The 27495-nt window shown below is 47.7% G+C and overlaps 1 protein-coding gene across 27 annotated transcripts in view; it reads left to right on the top strand.

Annotated features, from left to right (window-relative positions):
* The window catches only part of ATG7 (autophagy related 7), a 267942-nt gene that overhangs the window by 68098 nt on the left and 172349 nt on the right, over positions 1-27495 (top strand). For all 27 annotated transcript variants that reach the window (XM_060402632.1, XM_027957767.2, XM_027957764.2 and 24 more), the window contains 5 exons: positions 2882-3040; positions 8843-9037; positions 10490-10693; positions 11135-11250; positions 16854-16929. In XM_060402632.1, coding sequence (XP_060258615.1) covers positions 2882-3040; positions 8843-9037; positions 10490-10693; positions 11135-11250; positions 16854-16929 — 750 coding nt within the window. The remainder of the gene's footprint in view (positions 1-2881; positions 3041-8842; positions 9038-10489; positions 10694-11134; positions 11251-16853; positions 16930-27495) is intronic.

Genomic DNA, 27495 nt, shown 5'->3' on the forward strand with positions numbered 1-27495 from the left:
ATGTTTGCCAATTAGCCATTACACTGTACGTGCTTAGTCTGTTGGAGAAGGGATAGGCTACCCTCCCCAGTAGTCTTGAGCCTTGTGGCTCAGCTGGTAAAGAATCCACCTGCAATGTGGGAGACCTGGGTTCAAACCCTGGGTTGGAAAATCCCCTGGATGGGGGAAAGGCCACCCACTTCAATATTCTGGCCTAGTGAATTTCATGGATGGTATAGTGCGTGGGGTCACAAAGAGTCAGACGCAACTGAGTGACTTTCACTTCACTTCTTATTCTGTATGCGCTTAGTCTCTCAGTCCAACTCCTTGTGACCCCATGGTCTGTAGCCCGCCAGGCACCTCTGTCCATGGGGATTCTCCAGACAAGAATACTGTAATGGGTTGCCATCCCTCCTCCAGGTGGTCTTCCTGACCCAGGAATTGAACCAGGGTTTCCTGCATTGCAGGCGGATTCTTTACTGTCTGAGCCACCAGGGAAGCCCAAGAATACTGGAGTGGGTAACCTGTCCATGCTCCAGGTAGTCTTCCCGACCCAGGAATTGAACCAGTGTCTCCTGCATTGCAGGCGGATTCTTTGCCAGCTGATCTACTAGGGAAGCCCCAGTGCTGTATAGCATTCCAAGAGACCGACAGTTAAGCGTGCAAGTGCACGTGCCTGCGACTCACCTGCAGCACGCCTGTCGCTTACGTAGCTTTCCTCTGCCGTCTAGCAGTTTCCAGACTGCCTTCCTTGCTCTCCACTCAGCATTGCTTTAAGGCATGCAAAATAAACATCCCCTAGCCAAGCACAAATGAGTTTTCGATTTTCCATACCTTTGTTCCCCCTACATGGTGGTTTGCTCAGCTGATGAAAAATCACTTATGAAACAGGGTGAGTAGACTGGAGTTACCCATGGGCTTCAAAACACACAGCCAGTCTAAACTGTGCTTTTGAAAGGATGGATTCTGGCCCGTCACCCTCAGCCCCGAATCGTGGGTTGTGTTGACTTTGCCTCTGCACTTGTCAGACTGACTGAACTTCAGCGTCCCTGATGGAGGGAACAGCAGATTGGTTCCAGATTGGGAAAGGAGTGCACCAAGGCTCTATATTGTCACCCTGCTTATTTAACTTATAAATAAGTGGCAGAGTACATCATGCGAAATGCCAGGCTAGATGAAGCACAAGCTGAAATCAAGATTGCCGGGAGAAATGTCAATAGCTTCACGTATGCAGATGACACCACCCTTATGGCAGAAACAGAAGAAGAACTAAAGAACCTCTTGATAAAAGTGAGAGAGGAGAGTGAAAAAGTTGGCTTAAAACTCAGCATTCAGAAAATGAAGATCATGGCATCCAATCCCATCACTTCATGGCAAATAGATGGGGAAACAATGGAATTAGCGACAGACTTTATTTTTTGGGGGGCTCCAGAATCCCTGCAGGTGGTGACTTTAGTCGTGAAATTAGAAGACATCTTCTCCTTGGAAGAAAAGTTATGACCAACCTAGACAGCATATTAAAAGGCAGAGACATTACCTTGCCAACAAAGGTCCATCTAGTCAAAGCTGTGGTTTTTCCATTAGTAATGTATTGGATGTGAGAGCTGAACACCAAAGAATTGATGCTTTTGAACTGTGGTGTTGGAGAAGACTCTTGAGAGTCCCTTGGACAGCAAGGAGATCAAACGAGTCAATCCTAAAGGAAATCAGTCCTGAATATTCATTGGAAGGACTGATGCTGAAACTGAAACTCCAGTGTTTTGGCCACCTGATGTGAAGAGCTGACTTACTGAAAAAGACCCTGATGCTGGGAAAGACTGAGGCAGGAGGAGAAGGGGACTACAGAGGATGAGATGGTTGGATGGCATCACCGACTCTATGAAAATAAGTTTGAGTAAGCTTCGAGAATTGATGAGGGACAGGGAAGCCTGGCGTGCTGTGGTCCATGGGGTCGCAGAGTCAGACACGACTGAGCAACTGAACTAACTGAACTGATGGAAGGATATTGAAATAAGACAGAGATCAGACTCTTAGTCAGACTCTGCAGTCAGTCCTAGCAGGGCTTCTCTTAGGCCATTCTTTGTGATTTGCTGAAATACACACATCCCACCTCACCCCCCAGAAAGGAGGCATCTTCTTTTCCTCCACCCTGGGCATCTCATTTCCTCCTCACCATTAACCAGATTTATGACCCACGGTGAGTCACGTATCTTTTCTGGGCTTCGGTTTCTGAATCTGTAAAATAAAGTAATGGAGCTAAAGATTTTAGGGAGCCTATCTAACTTTAAAATTGTTCAGTTCTGAAATGTAATTGAAATGGATGAAGTCATGAAAGCTATTTCTGAGAACGTAGAGCTGTCCCCTACATTCCAGAATATTCATAAGGGCTTTGCCTCATTGAGAAATAGTACAGAATCTTCTATGGTGTTATACAATTGGAAATAACTTATAAGTCACTTTTATTAATGCATGGAGCTATTTCAGGCTTTGAGTGAATTTTGGGATGCGCTGTTACGTATGCCCACTGACTCATTCAGAGAAAGCGAGGTCACTGGGTGGCCCTTCCCAGTCCTCTGAAGACAGCAGCAGGGACTCACCTTCCTAAGCTTCCTCTGGTGCCATTGTCAAAAATAGTGAAGTATTAGTCAGACCAGCAGTGACATATGTCTTAGTCTCATTGCTGTAGGAAGCAAGGCACTAGGTGTATAATTATTTCGACTTTTAAAGGAAGTTGACATTCTATCTGTCAAACATGGACTCTGCACAATTCAATTTCCTGCGTTTCCTGTGTTTTCAGGTTCCCAAGCTGCCCCAAAGCCAAACCCCTTTTAGAGATTTCCAGAGGGACAGCCTGTGAAATGTTCATCAGAAACCCACCATAATCTCCTATTTTTCCTTGCAGGGTTGGGGCGTCAGACACATCACGTTTGTGGACAATGCCAAGATCTCCTACTCCAACCCTGTGAGGCAGCCTCTGTATGAATTTGAAGATTGCCTGGCGGGTGGGAAGCCCAAGGCCCTGGCGGCAGCGGACCGGCTGCAGAAGATATTCCCTGGAGTGGTACGTTGGTGCTGGGTGCTGAGAAGGTCAGGGCTTTTTGCCTGGCCTGTCAGTGTTTAAGCGTTAATCATGTGGGAAGGAGGCCCCACGGGATGGAGGGAACAGACTCAGCCATTGGTCACTTACTGCCAGGGCCCCATAGTGTATTTCTTCATGAACCTCTGTTTGCTCACCTCAGAAGTGGGGATTATAAGAACAAATAAACCCCTCATATATTACTGTGAAACCACCATGGAGACTATATGACAAAAATGTTTCATAAGATACAAAGCCCTGAGTTGAGGGATTTGGGGGTCTGCATAGCTTTAGATACTGCCTTGTTCCAAAGGGTTTATCTGCTTTGGATATTGGATCCACTGTAGGATATTACCTCCCTCATGGCCAGGATGCCTGGTGGTTAGTACAGGTTTATGAAATTAAATAGTCTGTGCAAGGAAGATCTGGCGAAACGTTGAGCCTTTCACTCTGGCTGCTGCTTGTTCTTGACGTCCATCATGTGCTTTGAAAACAGTGAGAGGCAAGTCGTGCAGCTCATCTGGTTCAACATCTGGCCGTGTCCTTGAGGTTATCCAGCAGAAGACATTCTGCGTCTTGCATGCCTTGTCGATTTGTGTGACAGAGGTTAGCTCAGGTGCCCCCAAAGCATCTGCTTCTTCTGAAAGTACCACAAGAGGCTCTCAGCCCTGGCTTAAAAAGAGAAAGAAAAAAAAAAAAAGAAGCCTGCTTTCTTGGGGTTTCTCTCTTTAGTCACTGAGCATTAGAGTCACTCTTTCTCTCAGCCTTTGCTTTAAAAGTGATTTTGACCGTTTAGTCCGTTTCACCAGAAGAATGCCATCTCTTGGGTTTTAATTCAGTGGGACTAACTGAGCCCTCTGTACCCAGCTGGGTGCTGGATGACAAGAGAGAGAACAAGTCACACCCTGTCGCTGAGGAGGCCTCTTAGTTGTTACGTTTCTGCGGTGACAACATTCCACATCACACGCTTCCAGCATCCAAGTGGCTTACGATCACGAACACTGATTTCACGTTCACAGGTCTACGGGCTCGCCGGGACTTAGTGGCTGGGCTGGACCGGACTCTGGCTTTGAGTCCTGTTCGTCTGCTCTTTGTGTCATGCTGTCCGAGTCTAGGCTCCGGGAGCAATGGTGAGCTGGTCCTGCTCTCCTTATGATGGAAGGTCGAAGTGTAAAGGAGTGGGTCAGGCTACCAGTACTTCCTGTGTCTCTTAAAGTCTCAGCAGTGTCCTCTACTGGACCAGAGCAGGTCACAGGGCCATGCCCCAAGTCAGTGGGGTTGGTCTGGATGCCCTGCCTACCTGGTGGGAGATCCTGCAAAGCCACGTGGCTAAGGGCATGGACACATAATTCTCTTAGAGGTGGGCAGTGTATAGTCAGGAAGAATAATCCATTCTATCACCGGAGACAGACCTGGCTCAGAATCTGAGCTCTGCCTGAGACTTTTGCTCACTCAAATCCTAGCCATGGTCTGTGACCCAGTGCAGTTCCCCCTGTTTTATTTGTTCAGTTACCCTATGGCTTACTCATTCATCGTGTGTTTATTTAAGGCCTGCTCTGTGGTAGGGACTGGGGACCAAGGCAGATGAGCTTCCGCCTCCCTCTCCTGGAGCTGCGTCTGGTGGGGGATGTGGCCAGTAAACTAACTTCATGAATGGCTGCGCTTGCAGTAAGAGCACAAAGCAGGGGCTCAGGGGCCGCGGGAATGTTTAGCAGGCACACCTGGCCTAGAACGGACTTCCTTGAGGAAGCTAAGCCCTGAAACGCGGGAGAGAGTTAGCTAGACCAGGGTGGACAGAGCGGCGTGTGCAGACGCTGAGGTAGGATGCAGCCTCTACCCCTGTGGACAGAAAGGAAGTCGGGCTGGCTGCGGCGCAGGGTCAAGAAAGACAGACTCGGAGCTAGGGCATCAGCAAGGGCCAGGTCATGCTGGGCCTTAGAGTTCAGGTTCCCCTTTTCTTGAAAGCATCAGCCCACCAGGATCAAGCCTGTTCCCCAGCACCTACATCACGCTACTGCATTTTCCCTGTTGGATTATGCAGTCCTTACTGTGGGGAGCCTGGTCTCGTATACTTTTACCCCTCATGCCTTATAAGGAATAATAGCTAACATAGGGGCTTTCCTGGTGGCTCAGTGGTGAAGAATCCACCTGCCAAAGCAAGGGGCACGGGTTGGATCCCTGGTCTGGGAAGATCCCACATGCCGCGAAGCAGCTAAGCCCCTACACCGTGACTGCTGAGCCCATGTGCCCCAGCGCTGGTGCCTTGTCCTAAGAGAAGCCCACACACCAAAACGGAGAGCAGCCCCTGCTCGCTGCAGCCAGAGAAACCCCCGTGCAGCAGCAAGACCCAGCACAGCCCGAAATAATTTAAGTTTAGAAAATAGTAGGTAATGCTGAACCCACCTAAGTTCTAGGGCAATGCATCAAATTTGTGAAAAGAACTTGTGAAGCCGTTTCGCTTATTGGCTAGCCAGGCTTACGTGATTCTCTTTGTATGTTCAATTTAGTGTAGTTTTTCATTCAACAGAGACTAGCTCATCACCCTCCTTATACCAGACCCTGGACAGGAGGCTAGTCTGAATGAAGAAGACCTGAAAAGAACGGCTCAGCCACAAATAATATGCGTGATCCTGGGGTTGAATTCATTGAGTAGGAAAACAACTGACCTTGAATCAATCAAATAACCACCTGAGGTTTCCATTTCCCCCCTCAAAGGTGAGGCAATAAAATGTAGGGTTATAGAGCCACACTGAGGGTTTTAAAGCCTGTCTCTGGACGTCTGTTTGCAACCCTGTTGGACTGGCTCTCCTGCCGTGGTGCATCTACCGGTTTTGCACCCGGGTACGTTGTGTAAAGTGACTCAGCAGATGCTGGCCAGCAGGCAGTGAGAGACTGTGGGCTCAAAGTGTTTGTCCCAGTTTGTTGCACGGAGGCACTTTTTAGCTCATGTCAGAGCCCACGGGGAGCCCAAGGAGGTATTGTTGGTCTCGATGAGCTGAGGAAACAGAGATGAGAATTCAGAGCAGCCAAGCAGCTGAAACTTGAGGACAGAGTATCAGGCCTGTGGGAGTCGTGCAGGGAAGGCATTCCAGAAGAGTGTCTGGGCAGCAGCACCTTGAGGCTTTGTATGTTCTCAGGGCAGCACTCCATAATCTGGGCAGGAAGCACTGTGAGTCTGCTGTGGGCAGAATGAGGTTCCAGAGCCCCTGCAGGCTGCAAGGCACCGGAGTCCCAGCCATCCAGAAGGGAGAGACCTCATGGCCACTCTGAGCCCGTAGGTGACACCCCAGTGAGGCCACAGAGCTAAACATAAAAGCTGGAACTAGGTGCTTCTGGAAGAGAACAGCCTGGCGATCCTGTGGTGGCAGAGACTCCTAGAGCCACGGAAAAACGGAGCATGAGTGAGAAAATGGGTGAACAGGACTTCCTCGAAATTCAAAATTTCTGCTTCTCGAAAGATGCCAATAAGAGAACACAAAGGCCGGCCCAAACTAGAACTACTCGGAGGACGTGTATTTGGCAAAAGCCTATATCCAGGATACGTGAACAATTTCTGCCAACCAGTAATAAGACAGGCTAACCTTTTTTTCTTTTTAAGGGACTGAAGGGTTGGGCCAGCACGGCTTCCTAGGAAAGGTCCGTGCGTGGCCAGGGAACACGTGTCATGCTCAGCACCGTCAGTCGTCATCATAGGGTGTGAATCAGGCCCATGCGGACGTATCCCTGCACACGCACCAAGATGACTAAAATTAGAAAACCGACAGTGCTGAAGGGTGGGAGGGGGAGGGGCAGCCACAGCTCTCACAGTCTGGGGGTAGAGGTCCTGGGGACTGCCTGCAAAAGGGTATGAGAGCGTTGCCTCGGATAATAGTAGATGCCTTGAGGGGCGTGTGCAGGGGTTAATCTGCAGCTTGTCAGAACACATCAAACTGGACCCCCGAGGTCCGTCCGTGTACTTCACTTGCTGTAAATGATTGCTCGCCCTGGCTGCACGTTTTAGTCATCTGGAGAGTTTTGGAAAATATCCATCCCTGGGCCCGCTCTCGGAGACTCCAGTTGAAGTGGTCCAGGGAAGAAGCTGGGCGTTAGGAATCTAGACAGCTCTCTAGGTGGTTCTGATGTGCAGCCAGGCCTGAAAAGTACCGTGCTGCAGCTCGCTGAATTGCAGCCTCAGACTCGTGGCCTCCGTGGCGGGCCGGGAGCCAGTGCACCTCTGTAGGCTTGATAGCTGGAGCTGCAGCAAGCAGAGATTCATTCAGGTTAGCCACGGAGATGGGGGTGAGGGTCTGAGTTATTCAGAAGGTCAGAATTGGGGTTGAGTAATTACGCTTTAATCTTGGTGTCATTAAAATTCCCAGGCAATAATTTTGTGGATTGTGCAACCATCGTTTAAAACACATCAATTGCAAATACGATGGTAAGGTATTATTGTTGTTATTACGGTGGTTGTTGCTTTTCTTACTGTTCATTACGGTATTAGGTATGCAGCAGATCACTGTACTTAATGAATGAATGAGTGAGTGAATTATGAGGTCCTGAGAGATATCTTTGTGGTGTCCTCGTTAAAATGGACTTGTTTTGAACCTTCCTTCTTACTGAAGTCCTTTCTGCCTGGCATCTTTTCCTGCAACCTTTTTTTCCCCCCTGCCCAACTCTTTTTGAAATTTTTGCTGTTATTACTACTGTGCCTTTCTTGAATTCCAGATATTAGGTTTAACGAAGAAAATAACATCCATTTACAGAATAGATTTTACTTTGTAAAGGGACCTACTGCTGTGTCCCCTGAGCTGTTTTTGCAGTATGTGAGGGGTTTTGACAAATAAAAAAGCTGGTGTTTCACACGCTTCCCTGTGGCAGGTGCTATGCAGGGGATTGAGGGTGGAGTTTGTGATTCTAGAACTCTTTCTTTTCTGGGGAAAGTCAGTGTCCCTGGCTTCACTGGCATGCATATGTGACTCACAGTTCATCTGCCAACACATTGTGGAGCCAGCAGGGGATGAAAGGTAAGTTACAGAGCTCTTCTAAAGGCCCCATGAAAAGTCCTGAGTCCTGAGAACCCGGGTCACTGGGCAGCTCCTGCTTTTGGACAGGAAATGAAGCTTCACTTCGGCACAACACTCTGCTGTCACCCAGCATCCCCACCAGACTAATATCTATACATTCCTAAGTCTAGTTTTTTGGTTAGTCAGCAAGGAGAGTTCTTCAGTTTTGAGGGTTTTGTTTGTTTTTAATGCATATAGCCCCTGTGAAAATTAAGGCAAGACTCTGAGCCATCCTAATCTTAGGTGAATTTGTTAAATTATTTCTGTTGTGACATCCCATTTAGAGGTGTTCCACACTAAAAAGCAAAGTGAAAGGCAATGTGGGGACAAGTGGAGAGACAGCCCGGCCGGACCGAGGGCCTTGGGGAAGCCGAGGGCATTGTGATGACATTCCTTGGCCCCAGGTTGTAGGAAAGAGCCGAAGGTTCACAGTTCTGTCCAGGGTTCGTTTTGTCCACAGGAGAAGTGCCTCCCTCCCACCCCCTGCCACTTTGGAGCTAGATCCGTGTGTCTCTGCTGCCCTGTCCAGCCTTAGGGACCTGAGATGCCAGGACAGGTGGTCTGGGTCGCAGAGGTGAAAAAGGTGGAGAGCTCAGCTGGCAGAAGGCTGAGGCAGCGTGGTCATGATGGGGAGATGTCAGGTTGTAAGTGACCCCACGTGCTCAAGGTGATGGGGAGTTGCAGGCTCTGAGATCCCACCCATCCCTTTGCCTCAGAAGCCCCCCCTCTCTGGGTGTGTCCCCAGAATGCCAGAGGGTTCAACATGAGCATCCCCATGCCGGGGCACCCCGTGAACTTCTCCAGCGTCACCCTGGAGCAGGCCCGCAGGGACGTGGAACAGCTGGAGCAGCTCATCGATGGCCACGACGTCGTCTTCCTGTTGATGGACACCCGGGAGAGCCGGTGGCTGCCTGCCGTCATCGCCGCGAGCAAGAGAAAGGTAGAGCATGGGCCCCATCTCCCAGGGTGGAGTGACCCCCGGTCCACCCCCACCTCCGGAGCGGAGGGGTGTTTGTGTGGCCTGCTGACCTGAGGCCAAGGGCTTCCTCCGCAGACCGTCCGCCTCACGCACCATCATGCAACCCAGATGTTACCCTGTGAGCCCCGTGCACTGGCAGGGCCGCTCTGCTCACAGTGGAATGTGAGCTCCCACAGGACACAGACTCCGGCTCATTCACCACGGTCTGGCCAGTGACAGCTTGAAGGGCCGAAAGAATGAATGGTTCAGTAAGTCAGGGTGCATACACAGGACAGAATAGTATGTGACCGCTCCCAGTTATGGTGTCAAAGAATTTTAATATGATGGAAAATACGACGTAGTTAAATAAGATACAGATATATATCTTACGTCAGTCATGTTTATGTATATGAAGATATCCATGTCTGTTTATCAAAGAATGGGGGTGGCAAGAGAAAGGGAGAAAGAAAGGAGGGGGATGGGCAAGAGAGAAAATAATAAACACCTCGAACTATTATTACAATTGTTGGGGCTGTGAGATTCTGAGTGATTTTTTGTCTTCTTCTCCAGTGTAGTTTTCTTTGATTTTTTCAGTGTTCCATGTAAATAGACATTTGGGAGAATGAGTCAATTTATGACTAACAGAAGTTATTATAAATGAAAAGAAGCTTTCCTTGAAAACCTGTGTGAAGGGTGAATTATATAAAGTGAAAAATATGAGATTTATGAAAAAAATTCTCTGTAGAAATGACAAACAACAGCATAATGCTGCAAAGAAGGGCTTTGAGAACTCTGGAGACTTAGTTTCATATACCTTCCCTCTTACCAGCTAAGCAACTTTGGACAAGTTGTAGAAATAACCTTTCTGACTTTCAGCATCTTCTTCTATAAATAAGAAATGTTTGCTGGGAGTTTTAAATAAAACCGAGAGAGAGAATCTATGTTAACCTCTTGTCAAGTCTTTCGTACTTAGTAAGCCCTCATTCCTGGGTAGCTGCTCCCAGCGTTGTTGTTGAGTTCCTAAGCTGTGTCTAACTCTTCGTGACCACATGGACTGCATGATGCCAGGCTCCCCTGTCTATCACTGTCTCCCAGAGTTTGCTCAGATTCGTGTCCACTGAGTCAGCGGTGCTATCCAACCATCTCATCCTCTGTCACCCCCTTCATCTCCTGCCCTCAATCTTTCCCAGCATCAGGGTCTTTTCTGATGAGTCGGTTCGTCACATCAGGTGGCCCAAGTATTGGAGCTTCAGCATCAGTCCTTCCAATGAATATTCAGGGTTGAGTACCAACATTAGCTTATAGAATCTAATTACAGTCAAACACAAACACATATTACGAAACAGATTTTTTAAGTTGACCCAATATGGAGTTAGCCATGGCCTAAAATGTAAGTGTCTCTTAATTCCGGTCTTTATTCCTTGGAACTCACAGCTGGTCATCAACGCTGCCTTGGGATTTGACACCTTCGTTGTCATGAGACACGGCCTGAAGAAGCCCAGGCATCAGGGAGCCGGGGACTTGTGTCCCAGCTACCCCATGGCATCTGCCGACCTCCTGAGCTCATCGCTGTTTGCCAACATTCCTGGCTACAAACTTGGCTGCTACTTCTGCAACGATGTGGTGGCCCCAGGGGATGTAAGTAGATTTCTTTGTTGTTCCAAGTATCTCCTACAGCCATCTTGCCCACTAGGGCAAAAAGACCCAGCTCTTTCCTTTAAGACTGTTTAAAATATTGTCTTTTAACAAAGAGGAAAATCGTCTCATTTGGGGCGGTGGCATTATCCCTTGTGAGCCTTGCTTGGCATCATCGACTGTAAACAGCTGTGCCCCACTCACCAGTGTCTACAGGGCGCTCGAGGGTTTTTAGAGCATTACCTCATTTCGTTGCTTAACAGGTATATTTTGTTTTTCTTGGTACTCACAAGACATGGTATTATGTGAGGCTGACTGATCTCTGCCGACAGTGAGCATCTGGCTGTGTGATGGAGCTTTATCGTGGAGGAGTCGCATGCTCCTGATAGCTCGCCTTGCGGGGAACAGAACTTTGCATTCACGTCCATGACTGTTTCTCCGTAGTCAACCAGAGACCGGACCTTGGACCAGCAGTGCACTGTGAGTCGCCCGGGACTAGCCACGATCGCCGGAGCCCTGGCAGTGGAGCTGATGGTCTCCGTTCTGCAGCATCCAGAAGGGTGAGTTTCCCATTTAGAGATGGCTGTTGAAACAAAGACAGCTTCTGTATCTCCCTTGGCCTTTTCTCAGTCTGACTTTTTTCTGAGAATTGTATTGTCCTTTCCACTCTCAAAAAACAAGATTAAAAAAAAAACCTGGTTTGATCCTTTCGGTTGGTAAACTTGTCATGTGATCTTTGGAGCTGTGTCTCTGCGTCCTTGTAGAACTGAACTCTCCTAGGGTTGTTTGGTAATTGATGATAAGGAAGGATAAAAATTTTCACAGGGGTTTTAGGACCTGCTTTCATTCTGTTAATATATTCATTTTGATCTTCTTAGCTCTAAGCATTTGAAAGGCAGTACGTGCATCACGTATGATAGAAGTTGGATTTGGCTGTTTGGAACAGATCCGTCTTCAGTGACTCAGTCAGATGGAGGCGAGGCTTTACTTTTCTCATGCAGCAAGAAGCTCAGAAGCAGGCACCAAGACGGCTTCCCATGTGCCGTCGGAGACTGTGTCTCTTTACCGCGCACTCAGCCACTCTTGGCTTTCTTCCCTGTGCTTGTCCTGCTCTGGCCACAGGATGTGTGCTCTGCCCTCAGGGCTGCTTCTGTGTCACAGTTAAGAGGAAGGGAATGACCGAAGGAGGCGAGCTCTGTTCAACCAAGGCTCCCCGCCGCCACCCCGCCTTTTTGGCCATGTTCTGCAGCGTGTGGGATCTTAGTTCCTAACCAGGGATTGAGCCTGTGCCTCCTGCAGTGGAAGCATGGAGTCTTAACCACTGGGCCTCCAGGGGCATCCCCGAGGCTGACCCCCTTTAAATGGCTCTCCAGGAAGACTTATGCATTGATTCTAAAACTCGTGTATAACTTGACCTTGCCCTTAGAACTGCAAAGAAGACAGACAAATGTGGCTCTTCAGCTGGGCACATTGTCTCTGAATGAAACTATGACAAGGTAGGAAAGGAGAATGGCACTGGGCAGGCACCCAGCAGTGTCTACACACTCATTTAAAAATGAGTTTATATGCTGTATATATTTAAACACTAGAATATACTGTTATTGTTACATAGTTGGATTCATTTAATTTTGCTATTATTTTCCATTTTTAAACTTTTCTTTCTATGTCCTTGAGCTTCCATCCTAGGTCATTTTCCTTCTGCTGAGAGAATACCCTTTAGAAATGCCAGTGACAAAGATGTTTTAATTTTTGTTTGTCTAAAAATGCCTTTGTTTTATCTTTATGCTGAAAAATATTTTTGCCATGTACAGAATTCTAGACTGGTTCAGTTTAGTCACTCAGTCGTATCCGACTCTTTGTGACCCCGTGGACTGTAGCATGCCAGGCCTCCCTGTCCATCACCAACTCTTGGAGTTTACTCAAACTCATGTCCATTGAGTTGGTGATGCCATCCAACCATCTCATCCTCTGTCGTCCCCTTCTCCTCCTGCCCTCAATCTTTCCCAGCATCAGGGTTTTTTTTCCAGTGAGTCAGTTCTTCGCATCAGGTGGCCAGAGTATTGGAGTTTCAGCTTCAACATTAGTCCTTCCAATGAACACTCAGGACTGATCTCCTTTAGGATGGACTGGTTGGATCTCCTCGCTGTCCAAGGGACTCTCAAGAGTCTTCTCCAACACCACAGCTCAAAAGTATCAATTCTTCGGTGCTCAGCTTTCTTCACAGTCCATACATGACCACAGGGAAAACCATAGCCTTGACTAGACGGACCTTTGTTGGCAAAGTCATGTCTCTGCTTTTGAATGTGCTGTGTAGGTTGGTCCTAACTTGTCTTTTAGCATGTTGAGAACATAATCCTGTGTCTCTGGCTGCCGTTATCCTTGTTGAGGAGCAAGGTGTTGATTTCATTGCTTCTCCTTTGGTACAGTTGGATTTTCTCCCCCTTCCCCTGTCCTCAGTTGCTTCTATGATTTTCTCACTGTCTTTGGTTTTCAGGATTTGGAAATATTTACCTAATTCTGTATTTATTATTATATACCTATTTCTGTGTTTTCTCTGATTGTGCTTTCTAGTGCCTCTTGAATCTACAGCTTGATGTTTTTCACCCACGGTGGAAAATTTTCCACCATTGTCTCCTAAAGCCTTGCTTCTGCCTCTGCTTTGATTCTTTCCTTTTGAGTCCCCAGCTGTATGTTAGAATCCGATAATGCTCTTTTCTGTGTTTTCCATCATTATGTCTTTCCTTGCTTCAGTCTGGCTGTTTGCTTTTTGGCTTATCTTCCAGTTTACTGATTCTTTCTTCTTCTATGTCTGTTTGTTAAACTATCCACTGAGTTTTAAATTTCATTATTATATGTTTCAGTTCTAGAATTTCTAGAAATAATTTGATCTTATTTTACACATTTTCTGTTCTCTGCTGAAATTGTGATTTTTTTTTAATTCTTTGAAAACACTTAATCATGTTTTCCTTTTAATTTTTATCAGATATGCCCATTAATGTGAGCTCTCTAATGAGTGTGCTCCTCTTGTCTATTGTTTTTATTTCCTCATATACCATTTTTTTTAAACAAAGCCTTTTTATTATGGAAAAATAAAACATATATAAAAAAGATATATGTTATGTGTATACATACACACAAGCCATTTGTGTATAGATAAAAACTCCTTTGTATGCACCATCCATTTTCAGTAATTACCAACACATGACCGGTCATCATTTATCTATACTACTGTCCCTGTTTTTTCTTCTTCCACTGACTTACTGTAAAGCAAATCCAAGACATACTACTTTAGTCATAAAAATGTATCTATTTGGTATGTATCTCCACTGTTTTTACATTTAAAAACAAAGGCAGTTCCCTAATATTATCACATATCCAATCAGTATTGAAATTTCCTCAGTTCTTGCATCTGCTTGGCTATTTGACTGAGTACTGGCCGTTATGTGAAAAATTATACAGATGTTGTGACTTCCATTTCCTCCTTGCAAACTGCTGGGCCAGGTGGACTGCCGTCTTAGACCATCTTATCCAGTTAGCGCTTGTCTGTTTTCAGGCTCTCCCTTAGTCTGAGGATGTATCCCCGCCATGATCCCAACTCAAAGCCTGGGATGTTCTCCATGGTTCCTCCCTGTGGGCAGACCTCAGCTCTAGACTGTACCATCAGCCCCATGAGTCAGTCAGGATCACTGTTCAGCTTCTGATCCAGTGGCCACTGCTTTTGGAGACTGGCAGTCGCTTGGAGACTGGCAGTCGCTTGCCTCCCCTTGCAAATGCCTAGGTTACCTCTGTGGGCTTCCCTCCTCTCACATACCTTGGCTCTGTAATTCTCCCCTACCTTAGGAACTCTCCGATGCTTTCAAACACAGGTTTTCTTTATACTTAGTCTGGCTTTGCCTTGTCTTCTCAATGGGAGGGTGGTTCTAACCACCGAGTCTACCAAGGCCACACCAGTTATAAAAATGGTTTTCAGATTATTCAGCTTTTTGATTTATTAAGCACTTACCGCATTAGGCTTGCTTGTGAGAGGAAGGAAAGGAGTAGGCTGGCGTGTTTTGTTTCGACTCGGCCTTGGGCCTCATGGTAGGCTCTGTGTGCAGCTCACTGCATCGTGGATGCAGAAACCAGCACAGCTGAGGTCCAGAGACCCTGCTTCTCCAAACAAGGAAGATCTTCCTTTATGACTTACAAACAACAGAAGTAATTTATCTTTCCTCTAGCAAATAAAAGTGAGACAAAAATTAATTTAAAAAGAGTGTCAGACTTTATTTTTTTGGGCTCCAAAATCACTGCAGATGGTGACTGCAGCTATGAAATTAAAAGACGCTTACTCCTCGGAAGAAAAGTTATGACCAACCTAGATAGTATATTCAAAAGCAGAGACATTACTTTGCCAACAAAGGTCTGTCTAGTCAAGGCTATGGTTTTTCCTGTGGTCATGTATGAATGTGATAGTTGGACTATGAGGAAACCTGAGTGCCGAAGAATTGATGCTTTTGAACTGTGGTGTTGGAGAAGACTCTTGAGAGTCCCTTGGACTGCAAGGAGATCCAACCAGTCCATTCTGAAGGAGATCAGCCCTGGGATTTCTTTGGAAGGAATGATGCTGAAGCTGAAACTCCAGTACTTTGGCCACTTCATGTGAAGAGTTGACTCATTGGAAAAGACTCTAATGCTGGGAGGGATTGAGGGCAGGAGGAGAAGGGTTCGACAGAGGATAAGATGATTGGATGGCTCACCAACTCAATGGACATGGGTTTGGGTGAACTCCAGGAGTTGGTGATGGACAGGGAGGCCTGGCGTGCTGCAATTCATGGGGTCGCAAAGAGTCGGACATGACTGAGCTGAACTGAATGTAAAAAAAAAAAAAAGGAAGGAGAAAAGGAAAGGAGAGACAACAAAGGAAAGAAAAAGAAAATCAACCATTTAAGAGTTTCTCAATATCTGTTAGAGGCAGTGGTGTCAAGGTTGTATGGAAGTCAGACTGGAGCCAAACACATTTACATCTGTCTGTGTGACAGATACACTGTGATTTATCTGATATATTTTCAACACTGACATGGTATTTACATTGTGTTATGCTTTATTCTAAGCATGTTACAAATAGTAGTTCATTTAATCCTCATAGCAAACATTAGGAAAGAACTGTTATCTGTCCCATTTTCTTTCTTTCTTTCTTTTTTTGTCCCATTTTTGATGGGGAAACAGAGGCATAGCCAAGATAACTATGTTGCTGAAATTCACATAGCTGGTGAGCAGTAACGCTGGGATTTAGCTCAGCCCAGTTTGGCTGCAAACTCGGTCTTTATGCACTCTGTTAAGATAAGCTGTTTGTAATACCGACATGGAAGAAGTGAATTTTTGAAAGGTTTGTTTTCCCAGTTGTTAGAAATCGACATGCGCGTTCCACTTACTGTGTGAGTCAGAGTTCTGCGTGCTTGGAGAGACGGCCTCTGTAGTGTCGGTGGCATACATAACTAGCATGCCTGCTTCTGAGTTGAATGGAAACAAGCAGCTTTTTTGTCTTCGTCTCATCATTGTCATCTCCCTGGCGCCTGCGTTCTCTTGTGGCCCCCGGACAGGAAGCATTTGGGATAAAATCTTTCAGAGCTGACTGCGAGGCCTTGCACCAGCCCCACGCCGGCCGCTCGGCTGCCTTTGTTGTCGTCACGGGCTAGAACCAGGGCCCGGGTCTCTGTCTTCTGTGACGTAAGGAGGCTCCGCCCTGAGGTTTGGGGTGGAGCGCATCCGTTCTGCCGCACGAGTCCCTCGCTTTTCTTTCTCCTTCCTCCGTGCAGTAGCAGGTGCATCACCTCAAGAAGTTAAGGTCAAAACGGTTTCTGTTTCAAAATGTCAGCAATGCGCTGTGGTGTTTTACAAAACTCTTTCAGACAACGAGAATTAATATTTATCGGCAAGTAGCCTGTGGCCACAAGCTCTGGTCTTTCTAACTTCAAAACACAAGCCTTTTTTTTTTAAATTTTAAACTATTCTTCTACCTTCCTCCCAGGAAAATTAGTTTTTTGTTTCCCTGGCTTATGCTGCCTAGCAAAGGGTGTTTCGGTTATCCTTATAAATCTTCCACGGACCTCCTCTCGATCATCTTCACGGGAATTAAACATAAACTTCTCTGAAATGAGCAGCTCTCACCGTTTCCCTTTCTCAGGGGCTACGCCATTGCCAGCAGCAGTGACGACCGCATGAATGAGCCACCAACGTCCCTCGGCCTCGTGCCTCACCAGGTGAGTGAGTGGAAATGAAGTCGCAACTCCAGGCCCCCTCCCGGTGGTGCAGCAGGGAAGTATTTGGGGGTCACCTTACCGTGCCATCCTCCCAGCCCACCTCTCTTCCACCCTCCTGGTGCTCCTGCTTCCTTGGAATTTCAGTGGCGGTGTTTTATGAGCACCGGGAGGGGATCCCGGGCTGTAGAATGGTGATGAGAAGAAACCCTGGACGAACACTAGTATCCAGTCTTGATTTAGCATTTCTCATGGTGACTCGGGGCTCCTGGATGGAGTAGAATGAGAGAGAACGGGCTCTGGAGCCAACGAGAGAGCAATGTCAATCCCAGCCCTGCAGTTATTAAGGTGGCCTCCCTTGGCCATGTCCCCAAACTCGGAGCCTTAGTTTTCCTGTCTGTAAAATGTGGGCCGGAACTCCGACCTCAGCTGGTAGCGGCAGAGATGAGAAGTGGGGTATAGAAAGGCCTCGGCGACCGCACCTAGAGTGTCACAGCCCTCAGTAATGATGCTGCCCCTTAGCCAAAGAGCAGCCTTTCCAGGCATACATGGTGAGACCATCAGAAGTACACAGTGCCACCAAAAAGTGGGACATCTTTTCAGAAACAGAATCTGAGGCTTCCTAAGGAAGGCCCATCCCGTGGAGAGTGAACGAGAGTGAAAGGCTAAGTTTGCGCTCCCTCTGCACCATTGTTTGTGGTCATGCTTTGGAGGTTTTCTGGTCGGGAAGTCATGGCTCTGAGCTCTGTGCGCGTGTGTGTTTCACTCTGTGGCAGGAGGGCCGTCTCCGAGGGCAGCAGTGTGCGTGCCCGACAGTCCTGCCTGGGGCCGTGAGGACAGACCCCCAGATGGGCGCAGAGAGCAGGGTGACACGTGCCAACCTCACTCGCCTTTCTCTCAGCCTCCCCACACCTGCCCTGTCGTTTTCTGGTCGAGGGTCTGCATCAGAAGACAGGAAGTTAGCTGCCACTTTCATAAGAGAGAGGCAGTGGGTATGCCGAAATCCACACCTCAGCCTGGCTCTCTGACCAGGGCTGTGGCAGAGGCTTTTTGAGTGGAAGCGGCCCTGGCCTGCAGGTTGGGAGGTGGCGTTCAGTCACTAAGTCATGTCTGACTCTCTGTGACCCCATGGATTGCAGCACACTGACCTCCTCTGCCCCCTGCTGTCCCCAGCTGTCTGCTCAGATTCTTGTTCGTTGATTTGGTGATGCTAGCGAATCATCTCATCCCCTGTTGCCCCCTTCTCCTGCCCTCCATCTTTCTCAACATCAGGGTCTTTTCCAGTGAGCCAGCTCTTTGCATCAGGTGGCCAAAGTATTGGAGCTTCAGCATCAGTCCTTCCAGTGAATATTCAGGGTTGATTTTCTTTAGGACTGACTGGTTTGCTCCCCTTGCAGTCTAAGGGACTCTCAGGCGTCTTCTCCCTTCACTTCAAGTCACACTCTGGGCCACTTGCACAAGTCGCCTGTCCCAGTCTCACGTTAGGTCATTCACCTCCCCGAGCCTCAGTGTCCGCGCCAGGTGCTGGACCTCGTGTCCAGAATTGTCTAAAATGATGAGGCTTTGAAAACCGTGAAACACCACGCAAATGCGACTTTTCCAGCCTCCCTCATTCTGGAGGGCATTTGTGTGGCACGAATGGGTTAACCTTTTCTGCAGAAACCCCTCAAGTAGGACCCAGCAGACCCTGCGGTGAGCCCCACGACGAGGAAGCGAGCTTCCAGAGCCGACCTCTGCTGGGCACTGCTCACATGAATGCCCACCCTCGCCGCTCTTCCCCAGTCGCCTTCCTCGTCTCTGCCCTTGAGGTGTGCCCGCACCTTCTTTGCAGATCTCCCGCTGAGAAGGGCCTTAATTAAATTTTCAGTCACGCCCCGCGCCAGTTTCCGTCTTGAAGTCCTTGATGTTAAATCACCACAGTTGTAGTTTTCTCGGTGCTGAGGCCAGAGGGCAAAAAAGAGTCTTTATAGAAGGGGTCCCGTGTCAAAATGCGTGCCCGTGTTTTTCAAGTACTATGGCAACTAATCCTTCTCAGTGTTACTCACCCCCATGGAGCCTGGCGATTGTTTGTCAGTCACCCACTCTTCCACTTCTTTCTCCTCGTTTTCAAACGTCTGAAGGATTATTTTGGTTGTTGGCCATCTCTTCATTTGGCCTTTTCAAAGGCTGAAGGGTAACACAGCCATATATGGGAAAGGCCCAGTGCGTGCGGGTGACTGCTTGCTTACATTATTTCAAGTGTCAAGCCTTTATTTTTAGCTACTTTCTAAAAAAGACAGTGGAGAAAGAACTTCACGATTATTCAGGGTTGTGTGGTCCCTATTTGGAGGCTTTAAATTTCTTCCCTTTTCTTTTCCTTTTTGAAGTGGAGTGAGTCCGTGTATACAGCCGTGCTTTGACCAGGAGACTGTCATTTCCATGGAAACACTGGGCTGTGTGCAGTGCAGACTCAGCACCACCGCCCCCCCCCAACCCCCTTCCTGGCTCTCCCAGACAAATGACTTCCTGTTGGAGAGGAACTCCCAAGCCCCTTTGTGTGCTCTGTATACAGAGGGCGGCCCATGACGTCCCCGGGCTCCGTTTTCTCCATTCCCCAAAGGAGATCGTTTATTAATTGGCCTCTGTGGAATGAGATATAGTAGAAAAGTGATAGTCCTCAAGCGGAGAATCCCAAGGCCGCCCACCCACCAGCCAGTCAGTCGTATCATCTGGGGAAGCTTGCTTCACTTCTGCTCTCCTGTCTCTGCTTTCCCCGGGGTCAGACCTGGGAGGCCTGGGGGTGACTTAGTCTCCCTGTTTGTGGGCCCACAGGCAGGATTTGGCTTATCCAGAGATTGGCCAAGTGCAGGCAAAGGCTTCATGAAGGCCCTGAAATTCAGTGATACCCAGCCTGGGGGGAAAATAAGCACCCCAACCCTCTTACTGCATTTGAAACCATTTGGAGGTGAGAAAATAGGCTTATGGATTTGTGCTTTTTAAAAAGCCTCCAGCCCATTGTGTGTAGATGGGATTCCATAAGCAGAAGGTCATGAGTATAAGCCCTTCCTGTCTGTAATGTGGTTTCAGTTTGTCATTTTTATCCACATATAAAATGCACGCTATCACACAGACCATGCAGTGTACAACTTGGATTACCATAGAATGAATACCACGTGTGCACCCTGCACACGCGTCAAAATGAAGTCTTGTCAAGCCCCCCCACAGCCCCTTCCATGCTTCTTTCCAGTTATCATGGCCTCCTTCGCACACAGAGACAAGCATCCCTTGACTCCGAACACCTCAGGAAACTTCTGTCTCATTTTGAACTCTCTGTAACGAGAGTGGTGCGTGCTCTTTGGAGTCTGGCTTCTTCTGTAGAGAGAACTTTGTCACTGTCGACCTTAGCATACCAGCGTTCCCTCTGCTGCTCGACGAGTGGGATCTTTTAGTTATTTAATTTTATTTTTTAAAGAAGGTTGTCTTTTTCCTGGCTCCTGGGGTCACAACTGAGTTCTGTGAGGTCAGACCCCTCCTTTCCTGGTTCTTTGGTGGGAGGCGCAGTTCAGGAGTTATCAAATGTAGAAGCCACTCCTGACATCACCAGGCAGTTGGTGTGCAGACTGGTGAGACAGAGATGTGATGGAAATTTGCAGCCGATGTAGCTCCTGGTCATCTAACTGGACATCCCTCAGAGAATGAAAAGCATCGTGGCGATTCAGTAGTCATCCGAACACCACGGCCGTGAATCTAGCAGTCCTGCTCTCCTCTGACTCTGGATGAGAACCGTTCACCTTTTTTTAGTGTTTATGCAAAGGTACTCTCGGTCCTGAAGCACTGCTCAACGAAGACCCTGCATGGGTATGCCCCTCCTAGGAGTTTGGTCTTGCCAACCCCATGGTTCTTCTGGGCTCTTGAGTTCTTTCTCTTAGCTAATTTCAGAAAACTAGGACAAAGCCCAAACTAAGGCAGGACCCAGGGAGGGACCAGCCCAGGAAATCTCCCCACCGAGATGAAAGCTGAGCAAGCTAGAGCTGTGGGCTCCAGCCATGCCTTGGCCTGTCTGCACAGGCTGTTCCCCACAAATTCTCAGGCTGTTACCTTTTAATAAGGTATCTGTTTTTTTTGTTTGTTTTTTAATTTATTTTGTAAACAAGGCTGTGCTCAGCCTTCACTGCTGCAAGGGCTGCTCTCTAGGTGCAGTATGTGGGCTTCTCACTGCAGCGGCATCTCTGGTTGCGAGCTTTAGGGCCTGTGGGCTCCGTGGCTGTGGCTCCCGGGCTCTAGAGCACAGACTCAGAAGCTGTGGTGCTTAGGCCTAGTTGCCCCATGGCATGTGAGGTCTTCCCGGACCAGCAATCATCCCCTGTATTGGAAGGCAGATTCTTCACCACTGGGACCCCCAGGGAAGTTCCAGCCTGGGTATAATTTCATCAGCTGAAGGAGGTCTCTCATGCCCCACAAGCTTTGCTCTCCTGATAAGGCTGTCCTGTGTAGGAGGCCCACATGGCAGGGAACCTGAAGGCTCGATGATCATACAGACCCAATTGGAATCCCAACTTTGCCTCTTCATTTCCTTTTCATCAGCTCATTTGATAAAAGGGGTTTGAGGAAGTTCTTGCCACTTGTCAGTGTGACCTTGGGCATGTTACTGATCCTTTCAGAACTTATATTTTAAATTACTGGAACGGGCATAATAAGACACTGGGATTCATGTACAGGTTAAATCATAGTTTCTAAATCCTAGCACACCCAAGAGGGGCATGGCAGCCCTCTCCAGTGCTCTTGCCTGGAGAATCCCCATGGACAGAGGAGCCTGGTGGGCTCTATAGTGCATCGGGTTGCAAAGAGTCGGGCACGCACATGTGAAGAATCTTAGTCCCCTGACCAGGGATTGAACCCACTTTCCCCTACATTGCAAGGTGGATTCTTAACCACTGGACCACCGGGGAAGGCCCTTCTTTCACTTTTCATTAAAATGGTAAAGTGCGAGCTTATCTACCTTCCTAAAAAGGAGGTTACAAGGAATCTCATAAAACTCCGGAAGCAGTGAGTGTAGGGAAGGGCTGGAGGGATTAGTCGCATCCTACGCTGTTTTTCCAAGGACGACGCTGGCTCATTTCCAGCTTGCGGCTTCTGCTCCTCGGTGGCCTCTGTTTGAGAGTGAGCGGTGGCTCAGTGGTGGTAGCTGGAGCCATTGTCCGAAAAATGTCCAGATCTCTGCGGTGCACCTGGGGTTTCGAAATTGCTAAACTCTCTTTTGGCATTGAATTTGGTAAAGACTCGTTTCAACATCCAGGAGCCTCGTGGAGTTTGGACTTAGTTCTTACTTACTCAGACTCCAAGCTGCAGAAGTATTGCCAGGCCTGCTGGAACCCAGTGTGAGGTGAGAGCAGGGGGCCCCTCTGTGGCTACGGCTGTGCCTTCTCAGAGCAGCTGTTTCTGTTTGTTTCTGGCCTTGGACCTTCACTTCCCATCCAGGTGAGGTGGGCTTGGGGCTCCACGCTGCTTTTAACTCAGCTTAGGTGTAAATACTACCAGGGGTGGCCCAATGGATGGGACCCCTTCCTATTCCTGATCTATTTATTTTGTGGCCAGTTGGGCATAAATGACCAAAGACAGTTTAATCCACTCAGACCCTGATAGCAGCCATCTTCATATGAGTTTTTGGTTTGGGGAGGGAGTCTGTTTCTTTGTCTCTTAGTTCCTCTGGTCTTTTTCTTTCTTCCTTCTTTCCTTTCTACCTTCTCCTTGCTTTGCAGCTTTCCCTCTACACTTTGGAGAGAAAGAACAGAACTCAGACCCCTGGCTTTGCTACTTGGTGGCTGCGGAATCTTGGGCAAGCCAAGCCACTCCCTTGGCCTCGATTTCTTTGTCTGGAATACGAGGGAGGCCACAGGATGGTAGTGAGACCCCTGTGAGGGGAGTATGTGAAAACACTCCACGGAGCCAGACACATGGGTGTTGTTATTTAGTCACTCAGTCGTGTCAGACTTTGTGACCCCGTGGACTGTGGCCGGCCTGACTGCTCTGTCCCTGGGATTTCCCAGGCAAGAATACTGGAGTGCGTTGCCAATTCCTTCTCCAGGGGGTCTTCCCCACCCCGGGATCAAACTTGCATCTCCTGCATTGGTAGGCGGATTCTTCACCGCTGAGCCCCCAGGGATGTCCCAGGGATGGCGTGTAATGTTGGTCCTCTGCCCCATCCCCCCGCCACCATTTCCACGTGATGCCGGGACAGGCCCTCCTACACAACCTCCTAGGCTGGGAGGGAGCCGTCATTTCTGTGGAGGGATTGGGGGTAGCAGGACCTCACAGGCCACATAGCCAGGGGCTGCAGAAAGCCCTTGAAAAGTCATAAGCTGAGCCGGGATGTGGTCAGGTTTCAGGTTTGGCTGCTGCACAGAGACAGACCAGAAGAGGTGTTAGTGGATCTGGGTATAGAGCTGGAGCCCTTGAGCCTTCAAGTGGAAGACAGCCTAATCCAGGGGCTCCCACATCTGGTGCCAGACCCTCCTCGGGAGCCATGTCAGAATCCCCAGCCCCATTCCAGGTCCACTGCATGACAGCCTCCAGGGACCTTCGGCATTTTGAGAATGATGACTCGGCTTCAGTCTGTAAAAATGGCTTCTTGATGGCATCCTATGGGACAAAGTACATAGTCTGTCAAGTTAACACAAGCCGAATCCTGGTCTTTGAACATACTTTTTAAGCTTTGTCCTCACACAGACACTTGCTCTCCTTCCGAAAGGGCCCTTGACTCCTGGTCCCAGGCAGACCCCCGCCCCCAGCCAGAGGGGCTAATTAGACATGCACAGGTGCGCCTAATGGGTGGTCCCCCCACCCCCCCACCCCCCACCCCCCCCCACCCCGTCCTGGGACCCACCCACCCGGGGGAGGAGGGAGGCAGAGGAGCTTCCACAGGCTCTGCTCTGCGCGCAGCTTTACTCCTCCTGAGGACGGGAGCATGAGGCCCTGTGCAGTTCAGTCGCTCAGTCGTGTCTGACTCTTTGCGACCCCACAGACTGCAGCATGCCAGGCCTCCCTGTCCATCACCAACTCCCACAGCTTGCTCAAACTCACGTCCATTGAGTTGGTGAGGTCATCCAACCATCTCATCTTTTGTCGTCCCCCTCTCCTCCCACCTTCAATCATTCTCAGCATCAGGGTCTTTTCAAATGAGTCAGTTGTTCGCATTAGGACCTGTTAGCCAAACCCAAATATGGCCTAGCGCCTCATCTCACTGGTGTTTGACAATGAGGATTTCAGCTCAAGCTGCTTCTGCCCTTTGTGGGGCCTGGGGGTGACAGAGGGCACGGAGCCAGGAAGCTGCAGGTAATTGTCCTCCTCCTAGATGCCATCGGTCCTGGGTGGGGCTTTTACATATTCAGGGAGTAGCAAAGAGATGGGCTTCCCTGAGAGCTCAGAGCGTCAAGAATCTGCCCGCAATGCAGGAGACCTTCAATCCCTGGGTTGGGAAGATCCCCGGGAGGAGGGCATGGCACCCCACTCCAGTATTCTTGCCTGGAGAATCCCCATGGACAGAGGAGCCTGGCAGCCTGTAGTCGATGGGGTCACAGAGTCAGACACGACTGCACGACTAAGCACAGCACAGCAGAGACAGATTGTAAAGTGTTTTGTGTTTTATAAAACAGTGTTTTTTCCCTCTAGAAAGCTACCCAGGAAGCTAATGCTGAAGGTTTTGTTTCGTTTTGTTTTTTTGAGGCAGAGGGGTTGGGAGCAATAGGGACTTTATGTTTTTCATTTTGTACCATTCTGTAACGTTTGGAACCTGTTAATAAGGCTGTCTTTTTTTTAACTCCTCTTTTTTGAGGTACAATACATGTGTAGTCAAATGCACTCATCTAAATATGCAGCTTAATGAGTCTTGACAGGTGTGTGCTCTGTGTGTGGCCACCACTGCCACAGACAAGACCTGGAGCAGTTCTGTCACCCCTAACGTTGACTTTGTGCCTTTTCCAGGGTAATATCCCCACTGGTCTGATTTTCATATGGACCATTTTAACATTTTCTTTGTTCTTTTCAGTATTAAAGGGGAAAAAAAGTCATCAGTGTAAATTAAAAAAATAAAACATGCAGGGATGCAGGCAAAGTTTGTCACTGCTAAAGGATACCTCCTACTGGCCAGAAAGCTAGGTAGAGGAGGGTGGAGGGGTGTGTGTGTGTGTGTAAAATTGGCAGTTTTCCCCCTCTTTGGGGAAGGAAAGTAATGAGAGGCCAGTATTATTCAGGGGAGGCTGTTCAAAATGAAGTTAAGTATGTAAATACTATATTAAAAAAAGTAGGAAAACGGGCATAAGTATGCCATGGGAGTACCAATGATTTTTTGTTTGCGCTTTTGTTTCCTGTCAGATGCTTGTTTTTATTATGGGTTGAATCAGATTTTTAAAAATAGCTGTTTAACACATTCTCCTGTAAGGAAAGATTGACAGCAGATATTAGTAATCAGTTAAGAGTTTAGGGTAAGCTGTGTGCAGTCCCCAAAATGGAATCTGTGTCTTGAGCAGTGTCAGGAGGCCTTGTGTGGATGGAGAGATCACTTTGTCAAGCCTTGTCATTTAGACATTAATTTAGACGTGGCTTAAGTAGCTGGATGTGATGGGGTTATGCACAGAAATCGTGGAAAGAACTGGAAGCTTGGTGACAGATTCCCTGGGTCTTCTGACGTCTTACAGGTGATGGTGAGTGTATAGAGCAAACTTGTTATGCATTTTTTTTTATACCTATATTTATTTAGCTGCCCGGGCTCTCGCTGCAATGCATAGACTTAGTTGCCCTGCTCTGTGGCATGTGGGATCTTAGTTCTCTGGCCAGGGCTCAAACCCCTGTCCCCTGCATTGGAAGGCAGATTTTTAACAGCTGGACCATCAGGGACATCCCCTTGTAACTTGTTTGGCTGTGAATTGGTGCCTGGCCTCTCTCAACAGGTGCAATATGTTTGTTTGGGTTTTACATCAGGTGCCTGGATTTTGGATTGCTCTGAGATTTCAGTGCCTGTCTAAGGAAGGTGCTAAAATTTTAAGTGGCAACCTCCACTTTTTAAATTCTAAGCATTTCTTATAAGATATTAGGGAATACAGAGCATATTGTGTGAGCTCAGAGCATTTGTAATACTGTGAATTTAAAGCATTGTTGATGGAGATGGGTTTCAAATTACTTGGAAAATGTGAATGATGGGAAGAGGTTTTTTTGTTGTTGTTCATTTGGGATGAAAGTGAAAGTCTCTCAGATGTGTCTGACTCTTTGTGACCCCATGGACTGTAGCCCGCCAGGATCCTTTTTCCATGGAACTCTGCAGGCCAGAATACTGGAGTGAGTAGCCGATTCCTTTTCCGGGGGATCTTCCTACCAGGTGTCCTGCATTGCAGGCAGATTGTTTACCATCTGAGCCACCAGGGAAGCCCAATAATACTCGAGTGGGTAGCCCATCCCTTCTCCAGCGGATCTTCCCAACCCAGGAATTAAACTGGGTCTCCGGCATTGCAGGTAGATTCTTTACCAGCTGAGCTACCGGGGCTGTAGTTTTCTCTGGATATTTCAGACATGAATAACTTGGTTGGCTCTTGGATGTTTGTGTTTTCTCATTCTTTCATTTCATAATTAATAATCAGTATCTATTATGTGCACATCACTGTGCTATGGACAGATGCAAATAGTTTGACCTCTATCTTGCCCTGTAAAAGCAAGTGAGATAAAGAATAAAATGTTAAGTAATTATACTACACAAGCTGATTCTAAAATTCATATGGCAAGGCACAGGACCCAGAATAGTGAAAGTCACCTTGAAGACGAACAAAGCTGAAAGACTCACACTTGCTGGTTTCAAAACTTACTACAAAGCTACTGTAATCAAGACAGTATAGGGACTTCCCTGGTGGTCCAGTGGTTAAGACTTTGCTTTCCAAAGCAGGGAGTGTGGGTTCCATCCCTGGTCAGAGTTTCCACATGCCTCCTGGCCAAAAAAAAACCCATCAAAATATAAAACAGAAACATTGTAACAAATTCAATCAAGACTTTTAAAATGGTCCAGATTTTTTAAAAGTGTAATACTTTCATAAGGATAGATATATAAATCAACAAAATAGAAATGAGAGCTCAGATATGAACCCTTTTACGTTATGGGTCATTTCTAGAGTTCATTTGGAGGGAAGAAGAGTCTTTTCAACAAAGTATTGAAGCAACTGGATTTCCACACGCGAAGAATGAACTTGGACTCTTACCCCACACCACATGCAAAAAATCACCTCAGAATCACCTCACAATGGATCATAGACCTGAATGGAAGGGCTAAAACTATCAAACGAGAAGAAAACATAATCAGTCTTCATGACATTGAGAAGTGATTTGTTACATATGATTGTATCAGAATAAACCTGTTATTTTCTCCACAGAACGGGAGAAAATATTTGCAGAATTATATATCTGTAAGAAACTTAAATCCAGAATATATAAAGAACTCTAAACAGGTCAACAATAAAAAGGAAAATAACCCAGTTTAAAATGTGGCCAGGACTTTCCGGCGGTTCAGTGGTTAAGAATCTGCCTTGCTGTGCAGGGGTCTCAGCTTCTATC

The sequence above is a fragment of the Ovis aries genome, chromosome 19 (genome assembly GCF_016772045.2).
Source record: "Ovis aries strain OAR_USU_Benz2616 breed Rambouillet chromosome 19, ARS-UI_Ramb_v3.0, whole genome shotgun sequence".
Taxonomy (NCBI): Eukaryota; Metazoa; Chordata; class Mammalia; order Artiodactyla; family Bovidae; genus Ovis; species Ovis aries.